Source organism: Spea bombifrons, chromosome 2, assembly GCF_027358695.1.
Source record: "Spea bombifrons isolate aSpeBom1 chromosome 2, aSpeBom1.2.pri, whole genome shotgun sequence".
Lineage (NCBI taxonomy): Eukaryota > Metazoa > Chordata > Amphibia > Anura > Pelobatidae > Spea > Spea bombifrons.
The window spans coordinates 128729957-128745411 of record NC_071088.1 but is presented as its reverse complement, the minus strand read 5'-3'; the positions used below and the strand labels follow the sequence as shown (position 1 = coordinate 128745411).

Genomic DNA, 15455 nt, shown 5'->3' with positions numbered 1-15455 from the left:
ACGATTGGGGAGAGAGAGACCTCTAGCAATCCCCCTTTTCAACGCTTGGCTCCCAGGCGACAAGTCAAATTCCGCTACTTCTATAAGTGGGGTTTTGTTTAAAAAATGTACTTGGGTTGATGCCATTAGGTTAATTCACGCAACATTTTATATTTACATTTATTCCCAACGTTGTAGACATTTAACAAAATGACAATATATATTGCAGTATAAAAAAATATTTTTTGTATGGATCATTCAATATTAAAAAAGTGCAGTTTACACAACTCTTTTTAAGCAAATACTTTTCTGAAAAAGGTGTAAATAATAAAATAATAACAGAAGATGCAGCATTAATAGAGAGATGCCAGAGAGAGCCAAGCACACTTACAGACATCGAAGCCGCAACGACGAACGCTTTACAGTTACGCATCAGAATACCAACCATCAGTCACAGTTTTACTCCCTAAAACTGCATGATGTTATTAAGAAAAACTTTAAGAAAAACCTTAAAAATGTATGATCAAACACCGTAACATAAGAGCGCCTGAAACATTGGGAGGGCTGTTCTCATTATATTGTACTGATGCTTTTTTAGCGCATTGTAGTTTTTTCGTGAATTAGTTTGGCTTCTTTACTTTTTTCTTTTTTTATGTTCCATTTAAAAGGGATGTCAGTAAAGAGGACTGCAGGTATTTCTTTTATTATTATTATTTGAATTCTGTCTGTTTGTTTTTTTTTGTTGTTCTAACGGAAAGATGCATTCCTATTCAGTAAAGTGTAATTGATGCATTAATGATCCTGCTTAAATGCTGAAAATGTAAAAATGGTAGAATCTCTGTGCCAGGACCTGATGAATCCAATATTATAAGAGATCTACTGGGTTCATCTGTCTTTTCTGGCCCAGGCCAAGGGCAGTAGGTCCAGTGAGTGGCAGCCCCCCTGCCCGTAACAGGGTTCCCTGTAACGCCGCTACTCAATTGGCCAGCTGAAAGAGAGACCACTGATCTCCCCATCGGCCCATTAACAGTATGGAGCGCTATGCTGAGTCGGCACTGTCCTCCATAGTTTCCTTCAATGCAACGCTTCCAAGTGGAGCACTGGGAAATGGCGGAACGGGTGGCCGGTGGTGCTAGGCCTGGGGCAGCACAGAAGCTATATACGCCACTGCAAAATATTTATTTACAGGGGAGGACAAACATTTCATCTTATCTCCTTGTGAGCATTGAAAATGAAGTAGTTAAGTCGCAGATTACATTTGGAATTCTTGCCGTCAAGCGTATGATGACAGTCTAGTGTAATTTTACCAAAAACTCATTTTCCGCCAACTCACATGGACTCGCTATTTAGAGAGATCTTCCATGGTCTCTTCTGTTTTATGGTTGTTGCAGAAATAAGGAAGGCGTATTTATGACTTCCATGGCTGGTAGACTGAAATATATTTCATGATCTAGATTACAAACAAACATTTTTGCTGCGTGTTTTTTTTAATGCGTTGGAGCACTAGGACATACTGAGCAGGGCTGCATCTTTCTTAGTAAGTGCTTGGTTTGTGTGCCTCGTTCGTACCGATATGTACGTTTGCTGTGTTGATGACTTGTAACTTTTTTCATGTTTTCGTTAATCCAATAAACCAAGAGATTTTGCAGTTTTAAGAGCTTACAAGCTGGATGAAAAGTGATGACAAGCTTAAAATATTCTTCTAATAATATAGTCTAGCTTCACGCACAATAAGGGTGGAAAAGTAAAAGGGGAATCTGAGAAGACCAATCACGTAGACAGTATTATGATTTGGGTACAGGAGAAAGCTTTTAGGACCGTTGAGGGGATACGTATGTGTTTAGCACTTACAGCGATCAGCCATAACATTATTATTACTGACAGGTGAAGTGAAGAACACTGATAATCTTGTTATCATGGCACCTGTCAGTGGGTGGGATACATTAGCAGAAAGTGAACACTTTGTCCTCACAGTTGAAGTGTTAGAAGCAGGAAAAATGGGCAAGCGTAAGGATCTGAGCGACCCTGACAAAGGCCAAATTGTGATGGCTAGACAACTGGGTCAGATCTTCTACAAAACTGCAGCTCTTGTGGGGTGTCCCAGGTCTGCAGTGGTCAGTAACTATCAAAAGGGGTCCAAGGAAGGAAAAGCGGCGGAACGGCGACAGGGTCATGGGTGTCACGGACTGGGTCCAAGCTGGTGACTGGAAGGACCCAGCGCGCCCGATGGTTGTTTGCAGGAGTCACAATGCAGCAGTGGAGTCTGGGGCAGGGCCTGGTTGCAGGGTGACCACACTCGCCCAGGCGATGAGCACCTAGGAAGTGCAGCCTAACACCAGCGCCCTGATATGGCAGCAGATGTAGTCCAAGACAAAACGAATCCTGCAGGCACCCAGGAGCAGGCATGAAGCTTAGCACATGGATCACGAGCAGGATGCTGCAGGCTGGGAGAATGAAGACTAAGCAAAGGGTTAATGTAGCAGACACATAACACAGCAAAGGAAAGGGAGACCAGGCAAGAAACATGATATAGGATATACATGAGAAGTGGCTAGAAACATGACATGAATAGCGTAAAGTATAAACCGGCACAAGACAAGGAATAAACATAACCTGACAAGACATACATGGTACAGGGCACAACAAAGGACAGGGAAGAAGGCAAGGAACACAGGGGAAGGAGTGAGGAGCCGGAACCCTCGGACGCTTCTCCTATAAGCAAGGATAGGACATATTAACAGGGACATGGGGAGAGGAGAGAGGAACCGGAATCCTCAGATGATTCAAGGGAGAAGGGCAAAGGTACATAAAAGACACACAAACATGAATACAGAAACTAGCCTAGGACTACAAGATAACTATTGGAGATTTCGTCACATGATATGGCCATAGTATGCTTAGCCCACCACTACGCCAAAGTACTCCAATGACGGTGGGTCCTAACGCTAATCCCTGCAGACAAGATACAAAACAAACCACACATGTAAACCAAACACAGCACAGAGACATACCTTAGACTGCAGACTGCAGACTGAGACAAACAGAACACAGGTGGGGCACACCTAATAAAGGAAGCAGAGCTGAAGCAAAGAGCCGGAGCAGAAGCAAGGAATGGAAAATAGAACAAAGCAAAAGGAAATCCAGGAATGGATCAAAGCAAAACAGAGAAACTAAAGCAGAACAGATATGCAGCTCCGCAGCCTGGGCAGAACGTGACACAATCCCCCTCCGAAAGAGCGGCCTCTGGACGCGAACAGAAACATCAACAGAAGGAAGCCCAGCTCTCTAACGGAAGACTGAAGAAACAAGTCAACCCAGGAACTAGCATACGGAGTCTGAAAAACGTAGGAGTCCTTCGATGACCAGCACTGCCGCTAGTAGACCAATCTCCTCCAAAAACAGGAATCAGAATGTCTGAACAGGATTGAGGAAGTAGTCTCTAGCTGACATTTAGGTCCAGACGAAGGCAAAGTAGATAAGCCACTTGACAAGGCAGACACGGCAGGTAACCCACTTGCTGGGCAGACATGACAGATAGCCCACTTGCTGAGCAGACACGAAAGGCACGAGTTCAGGCATGGGTACGGGTTCAGGCACAGGCACGGGTTCAGGCACAGGCACGGGTTCAGGCACCGGCACGGGTTCAGGTTCAGACAACAGGTTGCCCACTTGCAGGGCACACGGCAGATTGCCCACTTGCAGGGTACTCGACCAGGGAAGCCCGGATGCAGGCACTCATCCTGGGAGTCCACTAGTGGGGCGTTGGCCGCAACTCAGGAAACCCTCTTTCAGGGTACACGGCAGGTTGCCCACTTACAGGGTACTCTACTTAGGAGTCCACTTACTGGGGCGCTGGCCGCAACTCAGGAAACCCTCTTTCAGGGTACACGGCGGGTTGCCCACTTACAGGGTACTCGACTTAGGAGTCCACTTACTGGGGCGCTGGCCGCAAATCAGGAAACCCTCTTTCAGGGTACACGGCGGGTTGCCCACTTACAGGGTACTCGACTTAGGAGTCCACTTACTGGGGCGCTGGCCGCAAATCAGGAACAAGGCAGGTTTCTGGAACAAGGCAGGTTTCTGGGACAAGGCAGGTTTCTGGGACAAGGCAGGTTTCTGGGACAAGGCAGGTTTCTGGGACAAGGCAGGTTTCTGGGACAAGGCAGGTTTCTGGGACAAGGCAGGTTTCTGGGACACGGAGAAGCCCTCTTGCGGGGCACACGACTAGAAGCCCTCTTCCAGGGCACACGGCATGGCTAGAAGCCCTCTTGCGGGGCACACGACTAGAAGCCCTCTTCCAGGGCACACGGCATGGCTAGAAGCCCTCTTGCGGGGCACACGAGAACAGAGTACCACCGGGCCAGGCACATGTACTGGTTCATGCAAGGGTACCGGCATAAGCTCAGGTAGTGGACATGCATGCGTACAGGCTCAGGCACGGGTACGGGAACGGACACAGGCTCAGGCAGGAACAGGCACAGGCTCAGGCAGGAACAGGCTCAGGCAAGCGGGTACGGAGGCCCATTGGAAGGGCAGACTGGTACGGAGGCCCACTGGAAGGGCTGACTGATACGGAGGCCCACTGGAAGGGCTGACTGATACGGAGGCCCACTGGAAGGGCTGACGCTGCAAACTCCACTCCGCGAACTCCTGGCCGTTTACCTGCGGCCATGTGTCACGGACTGGGTCCAAGCTGGTGACTGGAAGGACCCAGCGCGCCCGATGGTTGTTTGCAGGAGTCACAATGCAGCAGTGGAGTCTGGGGCAGGGCCTGGTTGCAGGGTGACCACACTCGCCCAGGCGATGAGCACCTAGGAAGTGCAGCCTAACACCAGCGCCCTGATATGGCAGCAGATGTAGTCCAAGACAAAACGAATCCTGCAGGCACCCAGGAGCAGGCATGAAGCTTAGCACATGGATCACGAGCAGGATGCTGCAGGCTGGGAGAATGAAGACTAAGCAAAGGGTTAATGTAGCAGACACATAACACAGCAAAGGAAAGGGAGACCAGGCAAGAAACATGATATAGGATATACATGAGAAGTGGCTAGAAACATGACATGAATAGCGTAAAGTATAAACCGGCACAAGACAAGGAATAAACATAACCTGACAAGACATACATGGTACAGGGCACAACAAAGGACAGGGAAGAAGGCAAGGAACACAGGGGAAGGAGTGAGGAGCCGGAACCCTCGGACGCTTCTCCTATAAGCAAGGATAGGACATATTAACAGGGACATGGGGAGAGGAGAGAGGAACCGGAATCCTCAGATGATTCAAGGGAGAAGGGCAAAGGTACATAAAAGACACACAAACATGAATACAGAAACTAGCCTAGGACTACAAGATAACTATTGGAGATTTCGTCACATGATATGGCCATAGTATGCTTAGCCCACCACTACGCCAAAGTACTCCAATGACGGTGGGTCCTAACGCTAATCCCTGCAGACAAGATACAAAACAAACCACACATGTAAACCAAACACAGCACAGAGACATACCTTAGACTGCAGACTGCAGACTGAGACAAACAGAACACAGGTGGGGCACACCTAATAAAGGAAGCAGAGCTGAAGCAAAGAGCCGGAGCAGAAGCAAGGAATGGAAAATAGAACAAAGCAAAAGGAAATCCAGGAATGGATCAAAGCAAAACAGAGAAACTAAAGCAGAACAGATATGCAGCTCCGCAGCCTGGGCAGAACGTGACAATGGGGAGCCGAGGCTCACTGATGCATGTGGGGGGGAAGGCCGGTCTGTGTGGTCAAATGCAACAGACAAGCGACTGTAGTTCAAATTGCTGAAAAAGTTAATGCTGGTTCTGAAAGAAAGGTGTCAGAACACACAGTGCATCGCAGTTTGTTGCGTACACAAGTCAGGGTGCCCACGCTGACCCCTGTCCACTGCCAAAAGCTTTTACAATGGGCACGCGAACATAAGAACTGGACCACGGAGCGATGGAAGAAGGTGGCCTGGTCTGATGAATCACGTTTTCTTTATGCATCACATGGATGGTCGATACCACAACACACCTTCAGAGGTCTAGTGGAGTCCATGCCTCGATGGGTTAGGGCTGTTTTGGTGGCAAAATGGGGACCTACACAATATTAGCCAGGCGGTCGTAATGTTATGAATGAACGGCGTATATCACTATATAGCTGTATAATGCACTATAAACATATATATGACAGTATCGCAGCGCTTAATACAATACATATATTCAAGGGGTATGACAAGACGAGAATTGACAGACTAATACAAACCGATACATTAGGTAGAGGTGGGTCCTGCTCGCAAGTTTAATTGTAATTGCATTTACTTGCTCTCCCTGATTGTATCTGTATGTCGGAGTACTGCAGACCACAATCTATACGGAGCAGGGACCTCATACCTGCCGGACCCCAATCCAAATGCCTGTATGACTGCACTTATCGCATCTCACATCGCTATATATACTGTAAAGTACCCCTGTTATCACTAAATATTTCTAAATATACATACTTACACCTTAGTATTCATAAGATTAATAACTGTACAAAGAAGGTTTCGAAGCTAAATCCAGTAATGAATCCTTTAAGCGCTAAATGAGTGCCAAGAATCACAGCTATCTGTAGAGCCCGAACTGCGGTAGCAGAAAGTTGAAGTGATTTTCGTATATAAATTAACAAATGATATAGTTGGCTTACAGAATGAAAACGCCTGTCTTCCCCTTACCTGTTAACTTCGCACTTCAATCACACAGCGGTTCCCAGAATAAAAAAAAAAAGTATATGAACCTGTACTTAAAATGAAAAGCTTTTTGTGTTACATCGATGTGAAGTGTCATTCAGTCCACCCACGGCGCTCCGTACAGAAAATAAAACCAGCACAAATTACAGGCCATTAGTCTGTCTGAAATGATGTTTTTTGTAACTACTTTTCTCAGCTTGACGGTAACCGGCTGGAGTGCGTCAGAGCGCCGGCGTTTACATTCTGTAGTTGGCTTCATATAGATTTTTGAAGGAAGGGGTTTGTGAAAGGACCGGAGTGCGTTTTTAAGGGAGTGTGAATTGTTGATACAATATTTATGATAGTTTCTCACTTTTCTAGCATTATATTACTGTTCTATGCTTACCATTATCCCAAAGTGGTTATTTTTCTAAATCATACCTTTTACAAACCTATACAGCAAATAAACATTTGTAAGGTAAGGGTCAGGGGTTTGGGCAGTGGAGGGGTTGGCACGATAGGGCACCAGATCAAGAGTGGTGAGAAAAAAATATCTTCAGAATAGACAAGTAAAGGACAGAAGGTGGGGAGGCCACTTAGTAGGGAGTTCCCGTGATCCAGATTGGATTTCACGTGCGAATAGATTAGTATGTTAGGAAAGGATGAATTTGAGTTGTTTTGCAGGTGAAGGTGAGGAAGTCAGGCATAAAGTCAAGAGCAGAGACAAGTATGACTTTGAGCTGTTGGATAAATCGTGGAGTTCGTGAACTGGGGATACTTGAGAAAAAAGGGTTGACCTTAACTTAGTCTTTGAGATATTTTGAGTTTTAGGGAGTGAGATGCCAAATACCATTCAGCATGAATTTTCAGAGAGTTGAAAGCGCAAGCTGCCTAAGCGGCGCGCTAATTGTCCATTGCTGGACATTAGTTATATAATAAGGGTCACTGAAAGGTCAGGATAGTTAAGGCATAAAGTTTTGGAGGCCTAGGCTAGCTAAATCTAATTCTAGGTTACTGGGCAGGCAGTTTATTTAGCGCAGCTGATTGGTTTATCAGCTGTGCTGCAGCACGAGGTTTGATTGGGCATTCTGTGCGGCGGGAAAAATAAGCACAGCTGATTGGTGCAGTCAGCTGTGCTTACAGCGTGAGGCAACTGTAAAATAAATAAATAGCTGCGCGCAGGGAGATTAAATTCACCTCAAGAAAAATCTTCAAGGAGCTGTTGCTGAGCAAGCGTCCCACCCCCCCCTCCCTTTTGTTTTGAATGTAATGTATGTAATATGTTATATTGTCGTAGTTTTATAAGGGGTAAAGGTCGCCTCTGTGTTGAGGTGGACAGAGGCTTGGTGTTACACAATCTGGCTGAGAAAGGGGCAGATTGTATTTGGTGTATTATATATAAGAAGTTATTTGGTTATTACGTTAAATGGTTTGTGTTGTTAATGCCTCTTATACCCTTTTAAATAAAGCTATGGCCAATTTTATCCAATTTACAATTTTGTGTCTGTGGTTATTTTATTGATTTGTTAGAGGTTAATATGTACATGCAATGGACAATAGTTTGTGAGATGAGTAACAAAAGGGGACAGAAGTGAAGAGAGGAGCAGCAGTTTTGTGTGTTATTGTCATAGAAGTAGAAGTTATTGTCATGGGAACGCATGTTGTCTCTAATGCTATCTTTCCTGTTTTTATAATGGTTGGCAAGGAAAGTTGGAAGGAGAGAAGATCCTGGTGGACAGAGGAGGGAAATAAAAGTGGAGAGAGAATAGATGGTTTAGGTTGTGCGGCAGGGAAGACGTTATACTTGTAAATTAAGTCTGTTAGGGAGGTGGTGATCCAAGGTATACAAACAGCATATATCTGTATATTTGTACCACAGTTTGAGAACCATTGTTATAAGTAACATTCACCTCTCCAGCTGTTGGTTAACTACATTTCCCACAATCCTTCATATGATGACAGCAGAGGCTTTATTTTTGCAACAAAGTTACATATGCAATAAAAATCTGTGCAGAAAAAGTCCGTGAGTGCTTTCATGTTCCCAAGTCAGTGTGCATTTTTATCATTCTTTTTGAATTTCATGAGTGATTTCTTTTCACTGTACTTTTGGGATTAATCATTTTTTTTCACAGAATATAACATACCAAACCTCTGTTTCTTCTTTAGCAAAATCAGCAAAACAGAATGGGAGATGAAAAAATTTGACAAAGCGATTGGGTATGTTTATTAAAATAAAAACAGCCTTTGCTAAATCATTGTAGTTCGGTTTTCTTTGGTTACTGCTGTGGTTATAACAACAGTTTCTTCTGATGCAGCTATTCTTTTGCCATTGTTGGAATTAATATCACGGATCTTGCCTACAACCTGCTTATCAGCGGCGCGCTGAAAACCCACCTTTATAATGTGGCCCCTGAGGCTCCCACATTGCATCATTTCCAGCAAACATTTTGTAAGTATCTCATGTACTGCATTGTTTCATTTGCGATGTGCACCTGAAATTGGTCGGTGGCCAAAATGCCATGATGGCCAAAGTGCAGAAAGAGCAGCCGACCATGTCTGAACCGCACCCAGAATCTCAGAAAGGGGATGGAAAATGGGGACATCCAAAATGTGAGAGGTGCTTCAACCTGCAGGTGTTCCAACAGGAAGGCAAGAAGATATAACATGGTGATCAGGGTGAAGCAGCAGTTGGGCTTCCGGCAATAAACCACTGCTAAGAGTACCATAGGAGGGGGCCATCTGCAGACAAATACTGTGAGATATTTGAATGCCAATATCATCATGGTCAATATCATTATTTTCTATGACTTATTTGTTTTATGTCTTCGCTTTTCCAGGTTTTCTGATGCATGAGTTTCACAAATTCTGGATTGAAGAAGACCCTTTGGACATCATGGAGTTTAATCGCGTGCGCGCCAAATTTCATAAGCGCATCTTGAAGCAGCTGCAGAATACCGACATGGCGTTGTGCCCTCACTTCACCGCCTCGGAGAGCTTAGTCAACGTGTGATCGTCCGCATTTTACCATTCTGAATCACTGCTTCACTATTGTGTTCATTCACAGCTACGATCATGGTTCCCATGCTGTATGACCACAGCGATTGTATGCATGCTTTTTCGTAAAGTACACGTCTATGTTTTTATTATAAAACAAATCCCGTAACATTAGTGCTTTTTTGGGGATTTCTCATTCAATGTTTGCGCATATTGCGGGGAAACGCAGTGTTATATTTTCATCTAAGATAAGAATTGTCTATTTTTTTAGATTTTATTTTCTCATAGTGGATCATTTCAAGGTTGGATTTTCCCAAGCTGGGTTTGGTGTTTGTAGAATGCAGCTCTAAGCGTTTTGTGATTGCATCTGTCCCAACTCGGGGCAATAACATTGAAATGTCTCAATATATCCAGACTTCTGCTGCAGACCACAGCTCAAAATTAGATTTTATCACATTGTGCTCTAAATCAGGATTCATCGCGGTTACTACAAGGTCCAGCTAACTTCTTACACCCCAAAAGGATATGAAGGCATCTTGGAGCCATTTAACAACCAAGACTATATTCTTATTAAATCAAGGACCAAGCATCTCACCAAGCTAGCAGCTTTAACTCTTTGAGTGCCAGAGTCAGCATATTGTTAAAGGTATAATTGTCTGAAATTAGGAATATTTTTCTTTTTTTTCTAAAGTAAACTCTCAAATCTCAGTATTAAATTTTTTAAAAACCATTAGTGTTACAATATGCACTTTTTACTATTTCAGATCAATTATGACCAATATTTCTATCTCTGTATTGTTCATTATCAGGGCAAACTACTTTCAACCTAATCTAGTTCCAGCAGTAAGTATGTTTTGCTGAGGCATCTGTAATTAGTAACTCAAGAAAAAACATTTAGGTTGTCCAGGCATAAAGGGGTTGTGCAAAAAGGCTACTGTGAAAAAAACATTGGATACACACTGTGATACATTGTTATTATAAAACTTATAAAACTCATTGTAAAAAATCTTTAGGTAATGCAGAATTGGCACATGACACCAAGGGAGGCACTGATAGGTTGTTGCCATAGAAGCTGAAAAGGCTCCTTAAAACTTTCTCTGTTGCTTTTATGCGATTAAACATTTAGAAGAAAAGAATAAAATGAATATCACCTAGTTCTTAGCTTAATTTACTAGTGAAATTATTTTTTTTTTGTGTGGAACAGCCCAATAATTTGTCTAACAAATACTAACAAACCAAAACCGCTTATTAGACATATTTATGTTCCTGTTTGTATAACAGCTTATCAGTAATAACCGAAAATGACGCTTGTCCTTGTATGGGATTATTCTTTTGATCTAATATATAGACAACTGATGAGACAAGCCAAAGGATTCTGGAGGGAGATCATTGAATATTAGTAGGAAGCATTTTCTGCAGCCGAAGAACTACATATATTTAGACATTTCATTGTGCAATTTCCTTGATTATGTGCTGAATATGCAGTCTATTTTATCACAGGACAAATTCCTAAATACTAAATATTATATTTTAAAATAGAACCTTTACAAACAATCATGGAGCCTTTGTAAAGTTTTCGGCTTGTACAGCTCAAGGCAATTTGTATTGTATTTTTGAAAGCTGCCTAACGTTTTTATGAAGCAATGGCGGTTGTACACTGAGGAACGCTTTGCCAGGAATCTGTATGATGCATTATATGCAGAAAAGTCTTAAAGTACCCGTGAAAATTCTTGTGTTCAGGACATTGTTACTGTGATTATACATGATATTTAAAGAGGCAGTATAGTATTAAAGTTAAATGGACTGAGGCTACAGAACTCTTCAGTATGAGTGGAGTAGTACTTATATTAACCCCTTAATGACAGCCTGAACATGTACGGGCTCAAAATGCATTGTTTTCAATGGGTTTTGGAACCGCCCATTGTCCTTAAGGGGTTAAAAACATGCATTCCATTGATAATACTTTTCTCAATATATTTTTGATCCTGTTTATCTATTACCGGACAATTGGCTTCTAAAGGGTTAACGTGAAATTCCCCAAGTATAAGTAATATGAATACATATAGATAACTGTTTGTGCGGAACGAACACCCATTTGAGGTTTACCCATGTTCACGTTTTTTTATTGAGCGTTGTTAGAATATACTGCCATCATTTTGTGTGTAATCTGATTTTCTAGCATTTGTTCTTTGAATTTCGGGCTACCAATTGTGATATCACTTGAATAAACTTCATGACATTCCAGTAGAATGTTTCTAGTTGCATTTTTATTGTACTGATTTCCCCAGCCTTTGTCAGTAAGTTGGGGTATTCCTTTCACGCTGTTACAGTATCGTATGGGTACAGCGCTACAGATTATGGTGGTGCTATATAAAACAATAAATAATAATAATAATCGTATTGTGTAGCTTTTCATGTTTTTACCCATGCTTGAAGCTTAGTTTGTTTTAGTTGTGTTGTGTTTGTGACCAATGATTTCCAATTAATGTCTTTCCTCTAGACATAATTGGTTAATCTGCCAATAACACCTCCTGGAATTGGGGTTTATGTGATGCTGATGTTTCATTTTTTGGGTACATGTATGTTACAAATTAACCCCTTAATGACAAAGCCCGTACATATACGGGCTCAAAATGCATTGTTTTCAATGGGTTTAGGGACCGCCCATTGTCCTTAAGGGGTTAATCTCAGCTGTTATACTGTATGCAGTAAGGTTCATGGGGTGGCTGGAGTGTCCCTTTAGTTGTATCCAAATACAATAAAACTCCATTTAGCATAAAATCATCACATAAACCTTCAAGAGGAGTTATTGCTATAATAACTGAGTTTGTTTATTGAAAATGCCTGGTCTGGAAAGACTTGGTTTTTGGTGGATGATGCATGATCATCATGAACACCAACGTCATGAAGGTGTGTCATCTAGTAGGTCACTGGAACAAAATCCTTTATGTGAACACAAGCGTGTTGATAAGGATCATTACATCAAAAAATTGTCTTGTGTCAAAATCCAGCATTAAATAGATTTCTATTAAAAATATATAAGCTATACCTAAATATATTTGAAAGAGAGGTAGGGTGATCAAGCTGTGGCTTGTAAAGACGCATATAAGCCATTTCCGATGGTCACGCTCACTAAAAGCCTGCTCCTCAAGGGATCAAAATCTATGTGTAATTATTTGTGTGTTTGTACTCGCACTACACTAGATGGCAATATACACCAGAACACGGTGACAACATATTATTAGATTGGGAATGGGAAGCATGAGTAAAAAAGCCACACGGTAACTGTTATGGTCGTTTTATTGCTAGTCTACGCTTTTTAAAGCATTAATGGCGCTATATAAATATTTGGTAGTACATTTCCTAAATAGTTCCCCATCTCCACGACTGAGCTTCTGATAATTCCCCTGTCCTGATATCTCAATCAGTGTTGACAATTCGACAAGCAGTCCAAGTCCGCTGACTCCCTCTCATTAAACTATCTTACTAATTCTCTTATCCCACATCTGCTGACCCGCTGTGCCAGTTCCTCCGCTGGCTCCCAAACCCCTAGAATAAATAGAATAGTAAAATAATGTAAACCCCTGACTCTTACCAACAAAGCTCTTCATAGCACTTCAACCCTATATCTCTAGTTAGTCACCTAACCCCACTCTTTCCGAAACTTGTGTCTCTCTTCAATCATAATGCCTTATTCCCTCTCTTGTACCCCGTCGTTTACCTGTCCAGTACCTAGTCTCTGGAATTGCTTACCTTGTTTTTTTCACTGTAATTGGCCACGCCGGCAGTATCAATAATGAGCTATAGCATTCTCTCTTCTATAAAAGAGGGACATTATGGGAAGAGTGAGTGAGGGACACTTTTTGGTTTAAAGTAGGGACTGTCCCTCTTTAGAAGGTACGGAACGTGCTATGTGTAAAATCAGCACTCATATTATGCTACTCACAACAGATCAGGCCCACATTGGGCACACTGGGCAAACGGGGTGGCGTGTATTCATCAGGTGGCCTCACACATGATTATTTGGACTGATTTGTATACTCATTTCATACCTGAAGTCGATCTCACTGTTCAAACATGAAAAGGTCCATTCGTGTGACAAGAAACGTTGGAGTCTTCCCCCAAATTACTGCTGGGGCCTATGTGACACTTTTGGCCTGCCAGAAAACTGTATATTATAGAAGGCAGCCGGCCCAGACAATAATACATGTAAAACTAATATTTTTTATAAAACACCACTTTACATTTATTAATATGCCCTTTCTACAAAATACATGTTCTGTGTAAATATGTTGTTCCAGTAATATTAGCATTTATTTGCTGAAATGTTAAAATCCCAAATTCCAAAATGTATTGCAAGAAATGGAATTTGACATTCACTCGTCTCTTCATTCACTAAATAGGTTCAAGTGAGAATGCTCATGTCATGCATAAATAGTGTGTTATTTCACATTAGTAGTGTCTCCATTGTGGGAACTAAAACATTGATTTGTAAAATTGCTAATTTTGTGAGTGCTTCATTTTTAATATTTAGAGTTGAGCTGCACCCTGGGCCAAATATCTGCTGGAGAACTGTTTGGAAGTTGAGTACAAAAACATTGCAAGAGTGTATATACTATATATTAATAATATATTATATATTATTATATCTATTATAAAAAAAATATATATATATATGTATCCATTCAAACAAGCAGATCCATATGTGTGGTTGTGTAATAAAAGAAATCTGTATTATAGAAATAACTGTATCAAAATATTCAGATTTGGTTGTCATCTTTATTCATTTAGATGGTGACTGATATTGTGGGATTTGATTTTTAATCAAACCATTTTTCAGCAACCATTCACATAGACATAAAAGTAATCTGTTTTTATTTGCTCAGTTTCACTAGCAGACTAAACAATTCTTCTCTGTTTAAATGGCAGGGACACTCATTCTTTCGCATGCACAGTGCAGTAAATCCACAGAGCACTGATATCATTGTAAAGTGATGCTGGCAACGCAATGCTCTTAGCCATAGAACATAGCGCTTTGTTGTTACTACACACAGACAGGGATTTGTCCCGGATTTCTGCTGAGACAATTACACCAGATTTCATCCATGGTAGCGTTTGTCCATTAGCTTTGATAGGATTTCACTAGGACCCACATAAGCAGAACGGTGATTAAGACAATCATGAAGTTGAGGAAGAGCTCCTGTGTTGATCGCTCCATTTTGCTGGGCTGTGAGAGTTGGAAGTGTCTGGAAACTGGAACCCTGGCTTATCTTCCTTAGCCTGCCGTTGCTTGCACCTAAAAACATGCCAAAGACATATTAATGCTTGTCTACGCATATCTGGCCATAATTAGAAACACGTGACATGACAAGGGCTATACAACTAAGAATAATAATAATAATATACATTCAGCGTGTGCACATTTATTAACTTAGGGTTAGAACATTACAAGGGCCAAGTTTGTAAAAAGGTGATAAACTTCCACAAGGTTTCGAAATTCGATCCCGCGCTACCTAAGGTGCTTGTAAATGTGGACATTCAGTAGTGTTTGGGAATAGCCCGATGTGACATCTTCTCTTCTTGGGCTGTTCTCAGGCCATCTCTGCCCTTGTTGAATAGATCCCAGATTCGCTGCTCAACTAATGGGGAACTTGGCATAGCTGAGACGGCAGCGCGTTCCTCTCAACTTAATCTGTTCTGGCAGATTCCATCACTCTTACTACTGAGCTTGGCAGGTACCCATCATCACTGATATTTTTGTACATGTCATG

The 15455-nt window shown here is 42.1% G+C and overlaps 2 protein-coding genes across 4 annotated transcripts in view; one reads left to right on the top strand and one right to left on the bottom strand.

The window, feature by feature from the left end:
- Positions 1 to 10399, top strand: part of ELMOD1 (ELMO domain containing 1) — a 45539-nt gene extending 35140 nt beyond the window's left edge. For 2 of the 3 annotated variants that reach the window (XM_053456465.1, XM_053456466.1), the window contains exons 9-12: positions 648 to 671; positions 8857 to 8907; positions 9006 to 9139; positions 9528 to 10399. In XM_053456465.1, coding sequence (XP_053312440.1) covers positions 648 to 671; positions 8857 to 8907; positions 9006 to 9139; positions 9528 to 9700 — 382 coding nt within the window. In that variant the 3' untranslated portion in view covers positions 9701 to 10399. The remainder of the gene's footprint in view (positions 1 to 647; positions 672 to 8856; positions 8908 to 9005; positions 9140 to 9527) is intronic. The other variant, XM_053456467.1, reaches the window with a different exon arrangement.
- A 4143-nt stretch (positions 10400 to 14542) lies between these two features.
- LOC128475381 (sarcolipin-like) lies at positions 14543 to 14976 on the bottom strand. Its single transcript, XM_053457881.1, has one exon. It carries the CDS (start codon positions 14900 to 14902, stop codon positions 14807 to 14809), a length of 96 nt encoding a protein of 31 aa, XP_053313856.1. The 5' UTR covers positions 14903 to 14976; the 3' UTR covers positions 14543 to 14806.
- Positions 14977 to 15455: the final 479 nt, after the last annotated feature.